General features: G+C 37.0%; 1 protein-coding gene across 1 annotated transcript in view; it reads left to right on the forward strand.

Annotated features, from left to right (window-relative positions):
• Nucleotides 1–5,493, forward strand: part of LOC126455668 (enoyl-CoA hydratase, mitochondrial-like) — an 83,370-nt gene extending 77,877 nt beyond the window's left edge. Inside the window, exons 7-8 of the mRNA XM_050091438.1 lie at nt 4,593–4,700; nt 4,982–5,493. Of these exons, the coding sequence (XP_049947395.1) occupies nt 4,593–4,658 (66 nt within the window). The 3' untranslated portion in view covers nt 4,659–4,700; nt 4,982–5,493. The remainder of the gene's footprint in view (nt 1–4,592; nt 4,701–4,981) is intronic.
• Nucleotides 5,494–13,764: the final 8,271 nt, after the last annotated feature.

Below are 13,764 nucleotides of genomic sequence, written 5' to 3' on the forward strand. Positions count from 1 at the left end.
AATAATGGGTGATGTTAAGTCCAGAGGAGCCACCACCAAGAGGAGCAGCTGGCTTTGTTGACTGGAAATGCTGGGAAAGGCTGGAGTAGGACGAGGCTCAGTGGAAATTGTTCGAGCTGCCCTGGGATCAGAGCTGCCCTGGGATCAAAGGTCTGCCAGTGGTAGAAAAACTGGTGATGCTACAGATTAGCATGTACAGTGGCTACAGTATACATCAAGGACCCATGGCAGACAGAGGTCATCCCACAGATCCAGTTTAGATGGTATCTAAACTTGTGAGCCCCAATTGGATGCACCCATCTGGAAGGGAGAGGCCTCAGCAAAACATGAACTTGCGGTGGGTGCAATATGTTTAAATTGGTGGTCTGGGGGCAGTCATGAAGCCACTCTGCCAGGCCATGGCCTTATACCAAGGTGCCCCTGTAAACTGGTAGAAAATCACAGAGGGCAGTGCAGGACATCATTTCTTGCTTGTGGTGGCCTTGACATAATAAAAATTGAATTTGTATTGAATTGAATTGAATTGAATTGAATCTTGTATTTATTCAGATCCATAAGCTGAGAGGTTGAACCTCAAGAACATCAAGGAGTTGCAAGAAAAAACATTGGCACAGATTGCATTTTAGTCCTTTTATTGCCAGCCTCTGGAACAAGAGCCTTAAGTTTGGAGATGGCCCTCTAGAAATGCACCTGTAGCCAAGATATCACCAAGGTATGCAGCACAATTTGAAATACCCTGTAGTATATGATCTTTAAAAGACTGTAATATGGTAGGGGCTGAAGAGATTTTCAGATGCAACAAATATTAATATTAAAGAAGATTTGGAATACTGAGTGATAAGTAAGCTTGTGATTCTGCACCAAGGGAACTTGAAGATATGCCTATGTGAGATTAGGTGTACATAGGGTACAATGGACTGACTTTGCAAGGAGTTCATCCTGGGGATGGTAGGGGATAAGTTTCTACTTCACATTGTGCATTATTCATTTCTTTAAGTGAAGTTGCAGATAAAAAGCTAGTGTTCTTATGGAAAAGAAAATATTCTAGGCACTCGGAATTCATCCAGACTTTTACATGGCTCTAATTTTTGTATTATGTGATACAGTTCAGCATTTTCTGACAAGAATTTGGCCTCTGGTGCTGTAGGTGCATTTGTGAGAATGTATTGCATATGAGCTGTGTGGAAAGTGTTAAATGGTGGAGAAGATGCAAACATGGGTGGTGTGGGAAATGTTCCTGCTACATTCACTAATACTTATATTTCGCCGGCCAAGGTGGCTGAGTGGTTCTAGGCGCTACAGTCTGGAACAGCACTGCTACGGTCGCAGGTTCGAATCCTGCCTCGGGCGTGGCTGTGTGTGATGTCCTTAGGTTAGGTTAGGTTTAAGTAGTTCTAAGTTCTAGGGGACTGATGACCTCAGAAGTTAAGTCCCATAGTGCTCAGAGCCATTTGAACTTATATTACCTGTAATACAGTCATTGTTAGCTCCTCATAATCCTGCCTAGTGTATGTTACTAGCTGTTGTAATTGTTCCACAGTTGAAAATTCACACTCTCATCATGATTTTTGGGATTCAATTTGCACGCATCATGGGTTCCAAGACATTGCCACTTTGTAAAAGAAGGTCTACACACAAACAATGAAGGCTTGCCCTGATTTATTCACCACTTCTTGGAAATGTTGTGAGCTATTCTAAGTCCATATTCCAATGCAGATTCCATTCATGCCATACCACAGTTCCTCCTATCACAAATAGAGCTCACAATATAAACACTTTAACCAAACTTATAGTACACTTGCTGTGCACTCCACAGACCACATTACAACAAACTCAGACTGGTCTTGGACTGGCTTTTACGTATTGTCTCATCAGAGGGTACTCCTGACTACAAGCCCCATTTGGGTAATGGTACCACAGTGGTCAACACTAATGTTGCACCATCTACTGAGTCTCCATAGTGATGTCTCATGGCACCACTATAGAGAAGAAACTCAGGATGGTGCGAGGGTAGGGAAGGGGGAATTTATTATTTTCAGTTTTTTTTTTGTTTTTTTTTTTAACTGCTGAGAGAATGGGAGGGAGTAGAGTAGAGTTTTAAAGGAACCATCCCCTAGCATTTACCTTAATCAAACACAGAAAACCTAAATGTGGACAGTTGGATTGGGATTTGAATGAGAGATGTTTTTCTCCACTCACTACAGAAGTAGTCCTCTCATTTTGCAGTTCAGTGATCTATCCTTCCATTTTCACCTTTCCCAACACATACCTCTCTTCTCCCAAAGTAACTAAAAAATCCAAAATTTAGGATAACACCTTGTTCTTTTATATGTGTCTATTCTTCTTCTTGCAGAAGGCTAAGCCTTCTCTCTGCAATCATAGCTTTCTGTCTTCAGCAGTCTTCTTCATCTCAATGTGTGAAGAACATCCCGTTTCACTGATCATATTTTTTAAATAAATGTTCTCATTCGTCCCATCATTTTCTTTCCTGGGAGCTTGCATTTGAAAATAATTTGTACAAGAATATCATGTTTAATCAAACGTCTAATGTATGCTGCTTTGGCCTATTACTTGCAACAGTACTTTCCTCTCTTCTATTTTCTGTAAAATCATTGCATTCATTTTTCTGCCAGTCCAGTTAGTTCTTGTAACTCTCTTCCAGAACCACATTTATATAGCTTTGGGGCGAGCTTTCTCTAGCTTTCCTAATGCCCAGATATCACATCTGTAAGTCAGGACACTCCACACAAATGTCTTTACAAATCTTTTCTTAGTGTGGAAGCTGATGTGCTTGTTCAGTAGAAGGTTCTTTTTGTTGTGGAAGGCACTCTTGGCCAGTGCTATTCTTCTCTTGATTTCCTTAAGACATCAGTTGTTTTCCTCCACATTACTACCAAGATAGTAAAATTTGGCTACTTTCTCAAGTTGCTCACTGCCTGCTTTTATGCCAACCTGACCTCCACCTCCTTTCTTCTCTATACAGAGACGACTTGTGTCTTCTTGACACTTATTTTGCTATCTGTTGTTTTAAGACCTTAAGCATTTTATTTAGTTCTTTGTCTGAGTCTGCCACTATTGCAATATCGTCTGCAAATCTGATGCAGTGACTATGAAAACCATAACTTTTCATTCCAAGTGTCTTTTCTTTCATTGTTAATATTGCCTCCCCAAGAGCATATTAAATAAGTAAGATGATAGAAGGCAGCCCTGCCTTAACCTCCTTCTGGCTTTTACTTCTTTCTTGCTACCATTAATATCCAGTTCAGTACTTTGACTATTGTATATATGCTAAATTAATTGCCTGTCCTTCCAATCAAATCTTACTCTGTGCATTGTTTAGAATAATAAAAAATCCCAATTAGTCACATTAAATGCTTTTTTTTATGTCAATAAGTGGTTTATATGTTTTTTTTTGTCAAAATTTAACATGGTGCCAATATTGCTACCCTCATTACTTTTTCAAAACTGCAGCCAAACTGATCATTATCCTAAGTTTCAATCTATTTTCTTTTTAGTCCTCTCTTTAATTATTGGCAGTAACGTGCACACAATAGAAGGGCTAGTGTTCTATAATTTATACACTCCCTTGCAGATGTTCTCTTGGGAATACACTTCTTGCCAAATCAGCTAAATACTAGGGTTGGAACTTCAATAGTGACAACTATTTGTTTGCAGCTCATACAAAATAGATATGTGTTTCAAAGTTTTACTAACCTTCAAAGGAGTCACCAAAATTGTGTATAACATGTTGCCAGTGGTGTGGAAATCGTAGGATACTCTTAGCAGTGCCGGTTGTATTGGCAGCCTGAGTGGCGCGGTCTATTGCCCAGCGAATTTGCAGCAGTTCTGAAGCAAACGCCGTGAAGTGTTTCCTTCATTTTAGAAACTGAGTTGAACCCACAAGGGCTTAATTCAGGGGAGTGCAGTAGGTGGTATAGCTCTTACCAGCCCCATCAGTCAAAAAAATCAGTAACAGCTTGCACTGTATGTGCTTGAGCATTGTCCTGCAAAATGATGGTCTTATTCTGCAGGAAGTGTCATCACTTCTGTCTCTATGCTTTCCATTTGTGGGACACAACCTACGACCAGCTTAGAGACGGAAGTGATGACACTTTCTGCAGGACCTGACCATCATTTTGCAGGACAATGCTCAGGCACATAAAGTGCAATCTGTTACTGATTTGTTTGACTGATGGGGCTGCGAAGTGCTATACCACCTACTGCACTCCCCTGACTTAAGCCCTCGTGAGTTCAACTCGATTTCTAAACTGAAGGAAACAATTCACGGCATTCGCTTCAGAACTGCTACAAATTCGTCGGGTAATAGACCGCGCCGCTCAGACTGTCAACACAACTGGCATTGCAAAGAGTATCCTACGACTTCCACATCACTGGCAACGGGTTATACACAATGCTGGTGACTACTTTGAAGGTCAGTAAAACTCTGAAACACAAATCTATTTTGTACGAGCTGTAAATAAATAGATACCACTGATTGTTTATCTTTACTCATTCTATTGTTTTTTTCCAATACACAATTTTTCAGTATTTTACTAATATGAAAGTAACTGATTCTTGTTTCTTTGTGGTAGGACGACCGCAAGGAAGGGGTGACAGCCTTTGTTGAAAAAAGAGCACCAAATTTCAAAAATAGTTAATTTTGGTAAAAAGAAGTATAATGAGGAGATTTGACAAGTGAGGTGAGTCATTGTTTTACTAATAAGACAGACTAAATAAATAACTATAGCATCTGTGGCATGTTTACAGATAAATGCTTAGTTATTTACAGCATGTCACTTGCTATTTTAAATTTCATTTCTTTGCATGATACATGAAGTTATTTGGTTCACTTGTTGTTTTTACACCATTTGTTATTCATGAAAAAATATCAACTTCAAGATATGATAACAGAATTTTTAAAAATTATGATTAATATTTGTTGCTGAACAGTCATGTTTATTGTCTTTTCTTGCTTTTATAGCTTCTGGATACTAAGCTGGATTTGCTACAGATAATACAATTTGAAATAAAAACAATCATAAATGCAAAGTAAGCAATGCCTACAACTTTTTTAATCCTACACATTATAAAAGATAATCAAGAGCATCATTACTATTCTGTGCATTATGTATTCTGCATCACATATAGTATGTTGCAATTTCACACTAGATACAATCATAAAAATAAACTACTGTTTGCCTCAGATCACTCATGTTTTCTTTCATACTGTATAATCAGCAACAGATACACTTTTACCTAAATATTATGTCTTTAGAAATATCTCTGGCTGAGTTTTCTGTCCATTGTATCATACATAATGTTTGTAGCCAACATAGTGACATATGTAAGATTAATTACTTAAGTAGCTTCTTAATTGATATGGTACACAATTTGATTGATGATGATAATTGAACTTATCTTTTACCAGTTACCATCTGTAAAAATAATCTCATCCAGTGTCACACAGACATTTTTTAATAAAGGATTTATTTATTTCCTGTTTTTCTTTCTTGTTTTAACAACCTTGTCAAACAGATTATTTAAATCTCAGGATCAGCATACCACAGGGAGATTATAATTAAAGTTCAAGTTTCAACACACTGCAAAAAAATGAACCACTGCTCAGAATGACAAAAAATTTGAAAACTATTGAATAAGGGGAAAACACTATGGGGAAAAAATTAAAGAAAAGTTTACAACTAGATGGTGCTGTAAATGACAGAATATGCAAAATAGAAGACAACTGTTCCTCAGTTTGCATCTGAGGTGCCTGGCATGACTGCTTCAATGGAGGGTCGTACACTGCTGACAGACTGCTTTTACATGAATGATGCCTCAGTGCCAGCAGCTTTGCATAAGTTCCAGACACTCAAGGATGTGAAAAAAGCCATGTGTCCAATGGTTGTCAAGGGTCTGTAGATATGATTACAAAATTTGAAAGGGTATGTTATTTTGAAGTGCAATGTGGCAGAGGGAAGAAAACAACTGATGCGACATCAGTAGAAGGTGTGGCCACAGAATTGCAAGAGAATGGCGGTGTGGAAATATGCAGTGAACAGCAAATCGCCCAAACTTTGGACATGCCTGTGAGCATGGTACATAAAATTCTACAAAACATCCTGCATTGCTATCCATACAAAATTACTCATGTTCAGCAGTTTCTTCAGGCTGACCTGCCAGTAAGGCAAATATTTTCTCTAGGACTTCTTGCTTGCATGGAAGTGGACAACAAATGGCCATGGTATATTTTGTGGACAGAGGAAGCCCATTTCCATCTCCAAGGACATGTTAAGACACAGAACAGCAGATATGTGCAACAGAAATTCCGCTTGCACATCAAATGGTACAGTTCATTCTCCAAAGGTAAATGTGTGGTGCAACTTGACAGCATTGTCTATTGTAGGGGCATATTTTTTTCAGATGGGTTCTCTGTTTCCTGTTACCTGCGCCATCACTGGTAATTGCTATTAAGAGTCTTATACACAATAATGTCATTATAACTCTTCAACAGCATAGATGAGTGGGTAGAATAATTTTTATGCAAGACAGTGATCCTCAGCACACTGCACAGCCTGTGAGGCAGCTGTTTCAGAGGCATTTTGGAAATACTAGAATTATCAGCCATCATTTTCCTACATCTTGGCCATCCAGATCTCCTGATCTTAACTCGTGTGACTTCCAGCCATTGCGTTACCTGAAAGGTGCTATGTTCAGTGCTCCAGTTACAAACACAGCTGAACTGAAAGCATCCATGAGCAGTGCATTCTGTGTGAGACCCCTGAGGTGCTCCATCTGTTGTGGAACATGCTGTTTCTTGATTTCAACTTGTGGCAGAAGAGGGTGGGCAGCATATTGAGCCTGTCTTAGTCTCTGTCTCAAAACAATTAAAACTGATTTCATTGTTGCTTTTTATGCAGTTTTTGGCCTCAGGATAATTAAAAACTCCTGTCATTGTTGCTTTTTATGCAGATTTTAGCCTTAGGACAACTAGACACCAACTTTTCCAATCCTTAGTGTGGTGTATGGAATTACTCAACTAACACTGCCACAATAGTTGAATACCAAACTTGTGTGGTCATACACGTGGCTCAGTACAGATGGTTTGATATGTAACTCATATCATTGCCATTGTATCACAATTCATCTGTCAGAGCTGAACCTACTTACATTATAACACTACCTGGGAAAAGTTTCTATAATGTTTCCCGTTTCTTTGATAATATTCTATTCAAATTTGACATCAGTATGAGCAGCAGTTCGATTTTACAGCATTTTGAAACTTGAAGTTCAATTAAAATTGGCCTGTACTTCAAATCACCACATTAGCTGAGTCAGCACAAGTTAATCCCTGACAGTTGCAGTGGGCTGGGATGTGCAGCTTTGTGGGCATACCTCAGCCAATAACATAACACAATTTTGTAAACGTATTATTGTTATCACAGTTCTGTAGACAGCTACTGTTTAGGCCTGTAGTCAATAGCACTTCCCAATTGAAAATTGGAAACAGTGCTCTGCGCTGTCTGGGATCTGCTTATACTGCCCCAACTATAGGTACTGTAACTACCCCAATCCATCCCACCTCATTCACAATAATTCTGGTCCCTTCAGCAATCCTTTAGTTTCCTTATCTCCTACTATCTACAGTAAGAATGTAACAAAATACAAAATGAACTTTAAAGAGCTAATACAATACTATTACTCATACACAGAACTGTTGGTCTTTAAATCTAATTTTAATGTCCTCTGTTATTATAACAGCAATCAGCTGTGTATATTACACTTGGTAGTGCATATTCAATTTCTTCCATTGCCATTCTTCTAATCTCCTGCCTGAGTCCTATGCCACATTTATGACTGCAGGACATATTCTTCTCTTTTTCTTTTAGTGTCCTTTTCAGTAGAAATGTGGATGCCATCATCCGTAAGTCATTAAGAGAAGTTTAATGCCTATTTTATATATATTTTTGAAACAAACACATAACAGTTCCAATAGGGTCAATCCAAATGAAGTGGTCCAATAAAAATTAAGTTGGTTGCTTGACCATTTTTAAGTACTTTAGTTTTTTTTTATTTGTGATTACCCTATAATTGAGAAGTTCAAAACAGTTTTAACCAATATTTTACCTTTCATCTTTACTGAATGGCGGCCATTTTCGATTTTAAGCGCGCCACGATGTTTCAGTTTAGAGACGTTAGCAAAAATATGAATATCTCTATACTGCGTTAAGTTATAACATTGCAATTGACATGATTGTTTTTATAAAAGTGTCCTCTACAACATTGTCTATTACACAAAATACCCTAAATTAAAAAATAACCAGTCAAAATGACCTCCAAAGTTTGGTATCCAAATTTTCAAAAAAATCTACTTTTTAGGCCCAAAAATAACAAACAAGGAGTGATTTATGAGAGTCTGTTTTTTCCTATAGTTAGATATCATACACTACTAGCCTCATATAGAACAAGAACACTTACAAATGTTTCCTTAACTTTTTATGAATTTTTGAAATTTGAAAATTTTCATTTTTTGTAAAGTTTGGGGTTAGTTATCTCAGGTGGGACTGAATATGGTTCATATGGCTCTGAGCACTATGGGACTTAACATCTGAGGTCATCAGTCCCCTAGAACTTAGAACTACTTAAACCTAATTAACCTAAGGACATCACACACATCCATGCCTGAGGCAGGATTCGAACCTGCGACCGTAGCGGTCACGCGGTTCCAGACTCAAGTGCCTAGAACCGCTCAGCCACTATGACCAGCCGGGACTGAATATAAAAATATGATTTTTGCACAGTTTGTACACCTATATGATAGCAACATACTGTAAAAATTTCAGTATTGATATCTGACTGTGAACAAAGATATGAATTTTTGAAAATGAGGAGATAATTCACATTATTCTACAACTGATCTTATGGCTGTTGCCTATTCATTTGTGACATTGGCAGGATATAATCAATTATAACTGAAGTAAGGAACTGAATTATATACAAAAAGTGGAAACATCACTGAAATTAACATTTATATTATTTTGACATACTTAAAATAAATATTTTCAGTTAACATCCTTCAAGATGCAACTGTTCCTAAACCTGGAGGTGAATGTTAAGAACACTTATTTCTCCAGACAGCTTCTGTGATATAGAATAAGACCTCATTACTAGAGTGAGTTCAAGCACTGAAAGTTTCCTTAAAACATTTTTCATTGGTATCCAAATTTTCTGGTTAGTTTAACCAGACGTTGAGAAATGTTGTATTCATGAACTATTTTTTCTCTTGACCATGCGCCAGGGAGCAAACTTAAAATTTTAATTTTTTCCTCTTTAGATGTCACTGAACATTTAATTTTTAATTTCTCTATTAAGCTCAAATATTCAGTGTCAGATGATGCTGGTGGTAGGTTTTCTTCATCTTCTTTAGAAATAATGTTGGTATCTGTACTATTAAAGAATTACGGTATTCCAAGTCTTGTAATTTTGTCTGAAATTTGTTGTACCTTATTTTCAGTACCTCCTTTTCTTTTTCTGCTACTTAATTTTATTATTTTCAAAGCAGGAAATACGTCTAACTTAGAACAAGCGAAATCTAATATGCTAACAGCTTCCTCATTACAATTATAAAGGTCATTAAAAAAATTGAGGAATAGGCTATTTATGAACTTTAAGTGGATCACAGCACTTTCTTCCAAAAATGTAGTTTTACTTCAGAATATATTTCTTCTCACGATACTCACACACTGATGTTAGACAAGAACTTACTCAAAATTTAAACAAACTTTGTCTAACTTCATCAGAGTCATTGACATTTTTTAAGTTTTTTAAATTGAACCACAAACTGTTTTGTGACACACTTCACTTGCTATCTGTCCAACAGAGCACTGTTCATCCATGTTACTGCATTCCAGTTAATCTCTCAAAATTAATTACAAATTACACACAGAACAAAGCACATACATTCTACACTCTCGATGAAGTATGTACATCCACTCTAACAGAGGTTTCAAAACAGACTGACTACAACAATGCCACACCCAGCAATAATGTACTTCTACAACGCAACTGAAGAAACTGCAAAAAGGTGGGAATTTAAGGAGATGGGTCCTGGATAAACTGACTAAACCAGAGGTTGTACAGAGTTTTAGGGAGAGCATAAGGGAACAATTGACTAGAATGGGGGAAAGAAATACAGTAGAAGAAGAATGGGTAGCTCTGAGGGATGAAGTAGTGAAGGCAGCAGAGGATCAAGTAGGTAAAAAGACGAGGGCTAGTAGAAATCATAGGGTAATAGAAGAATTATTGAACTTAATTGATGAAAGGAGGAAATATAAAAATGCAGTAAATGAAGCATGCAAAAAGGAATACAAATGTCTCACAAATGAGATCGACAGGAAGTGCAAAATGGCTAAGCACGGATGGCTAGAGGACAAATGTAAGGATGTAGAGGCTTATCTCACATTGGGGGTAAGATAGATACTGCCTACAGGGAAATTAAAGAGACCTTTGGAGAAAAGAGAGCCACTTGTATGAATATCAAGAGCTCAGATGGAAACCCAGTTCTAAGCAAAGAAGGGAAAACAAAAAGGTGGAAGGAGTATATAGAGGGTCTATACAAGGGTGATGTACTTGAGGACAATATTATGGAAGTGGAAGAGGATGTAGATGAAGATGAAATCAGAGATATGATACTGCATGAAGAGTTTGACAGAACACTGAAAGACCTAAGTCAAAACAAGGCCCTTGGAGTAGACAACATTCTATTAGAACTACTGACAGCCTTGGGAGAGCCAGTCCTGACAAAACTCTACCATCCGGTGAGCAAGATGTATGAGACAGGTGAAATACCCTCAGACTTCAAGAAGAATATAATTCCAATCCCAAAGAAAGCAGGTGTTGACAGATGTGAAAATTACCGAACTATCAGTTTAATAACTCACGGCTGCAAAATACTAATGCAAATTCTTTACGGACGATTGGAAAAACTGGTAGAAGCCGATGTCAGGGAAGATCAGTTTGATTTCCATAGAAATGCTGGAACACATGAGGCAATACTGACCCTACAACTTATCTTAGAAAATAGATTAATAAAAGGCAAACCTATGTTTCTAGCATTTGTAGACTTAGAGAAAGCTTTTGACAATGTTGACTGGAATACTCTGTTTCGAATTCTGAAGGTGGCAGGGGTAAAATACTGGGAGCGAAAGGCTATTTACAATTTGTACAGAAACCAGATTGCAGTTATAAGAGTCGAGGGTCATGAGAGGGAAACAGTGGTTGGGAAGGGAGTGAGACAGGGTTGTAGACTCTCCTCGATGTTATTCAATCTGTATATTGAGCAAGCAGTAAAGGAAACAAAAGAAAAATTTGGAGAAGAAATTAAAATCCATGGAGGGGAAAAAAAAAAAAAACCTTTGAGGTTCGCCATTGATATTTTAATTCTGTCAAAGACAGCAAAGGACCTGGAAGAGCAACTGAATGGAATGGACAATGTCTTGAAAGGAGGATATAACATGAACATCAACAAAAGGAAAACGAGGATAAAGGAATGTAGTCGAATTAAGTCTAGTGATGCTGAGGGAATTAGATTAGGAAATGAGACACTTAAAGTAGTAAAGGAGTTTTGCTATTTGGGGAGAAAAATAACAGACAATGGTTGAAGTAGAGAGGATATAAAATGTAGACTCTACAATGGCAAGGAAAGCGTTTCTGAAGAAGAGGAATTTGTTAACATTAAGTATAGATTTAAATGTCAGGAAGTCGTTTCTGAAAGTATTTGTATGGAGTGTGACCATGTATGGAAGTGAAACGTAGACAATAAATAGTTTGGACACGAAGAGAATAGAAGCTTTTGAAATGTGGTGCTACAGAAGAATGCTGAAGATTAGATGGGTAGATCACATAACTAATGAGGAGGTATTGAATAGGATTGGGGAGACAAGAAATTTGTGGCACAACTTGACTAGAAGAAGGGATCAGTTGGTAGGACATATTCTGAGGCATCAAGAGATCACCAATTTAGTAATGGAGGGCAGCGTGGAGGGTAAAAATCGTAGAGGGAGACCAAGAGTTGAATTTACTAAGCAGATTCAGAAGGATGTAGGCTGCAGTAAGTACTGGGAGATGAAGCACCTTGCACAGAATAGAGTAGCATGGAGAGCTGCATCAAAACAGTCTCAGGACTGAAGACCACAACAACAACAACAATGCAATACCCAGCAATAATTTGCTTCTTTATTGACAATAAACCTAAACGAACAAAAGCGAAAGCTCCTATTGTTTAATATTACATTATTAAAAATAAATAAACTATATGAATATTGGGTGATAGTGTTAATGAAATATATGTCACAATTAAATTTCATTACATTGAAACAATAAACCATTCAAATAGGCAACAGCCATAAGATCAGTTGTAGATTAATGTGAATTATTTCCCTCATTTTCAAAAATTCATATCTTTGTTCACAGTCAGATATCAATGTTGAAAATTTTATAGTATGTTGCTATCATATAGGTGTACAAACCGTGCAAAAATCATATTTTTATATTCAATCCCACCTGAGATAACTAACCCCAAACTTTACAAAAAATGAAAATTTTCAAATTTCAAAAATTCATAAAAAATTAAGGAAACATTTGTAAGTGTTATTACTCTATATGAGGCTAGTAGTGTATGATATATAACTATAGGAAAAAATTGACTCACATGAATCACTCCTTGTTTGTTATTTTTGGGCCTAAAAAGTGGATTTTTGAAAATTTGGATACCAAACTTTGGAGATCATTTTGACTTGTTATTTTTGAATTTAGGATATTTTGGGTAATAGACAATACTGTAGAGGACACTTTTCTAAAAACAATCATGTCAAATGGAATGTTGTAACTTAACCCAGTGCAGAGATATTCAAATTTTGAGTAATGTCTCCAGATGAAAAATCGTCACAAGCCTACAAATAAAAGTGGCTGCCATCCAATAAATGTGCAACATAAATTATTTTAAAAAACTGTTTTGAACTTCTCAAATATAGGGCAATCACATATAAAAAAATTAAAATGTTTAAAAATGGTCAAGCAACCATCACTGCACCACTTCATATGGACTGACCCAATAGGAATTCTATTGAGTGCATTTGAACAACTTAAGAGCCTATTTATAATGCTGTCACAAATAAATGCTGATTTATGGAATCAAATATTCATTGTATACAATTGACGTCATGGATTGATATGATAAGTCTTGGACACCAATATATTGAAAATGTGAGTGCCTTACTAAACTTGAACTCAGCTTCCACAATTTTTATAACAAAGTTAAAATGAGCCATTACAGGTTATAAAAAGATCAAAACAGAATAAACCACAAACAAGTAAAGTCTAAAACATGAGTAGCACATTGAACTGGTTTTGAGACATCAGGCTATCAAATGTATATACAGTAGTCAATGAAACCAGCTATATCTATGTCTACATCAATACTACACAAACCTGCTTCTGGTGTGTTACAGAGCATACTTTGGGTCCTACTACCACCTTTAGTGTTCCATTCACAAATGAATCTCGATAACTAGTTTTATGTTCTTGTTCCGCTTCAAGTCACTTCCGATGTATACTTGGTTGTTACAGTTTCCAGTCAATGACAGCAGTCATGCTTACATTTTTATATGGTGTGGTTGAGCTGCCAGTCTATGCAGGTAAACACTGATCCTTTGCAGGTTGTAGCAATTCTGCCTCCTTTATTTATTTCATTTGTTGTCCTCAGTGTCG

The sequence above is a fragment of the Schistocerca serialis genome, chromosome 2, assembly GCF_023864345.2.
Source record: "Schistocerca serialis cubense isolate TAMUIC-IGC-003099 chromosome 2, iqSchSeri2.2, whole genome shotgun sequence".
Taxonomy (NCBI): domain Eukaryota; kingdom Metazoa; phylum Arthropoda; class Insecta; order Orthoptera; family Acrididae; genus Schistocerca; species Schistocerca serialis.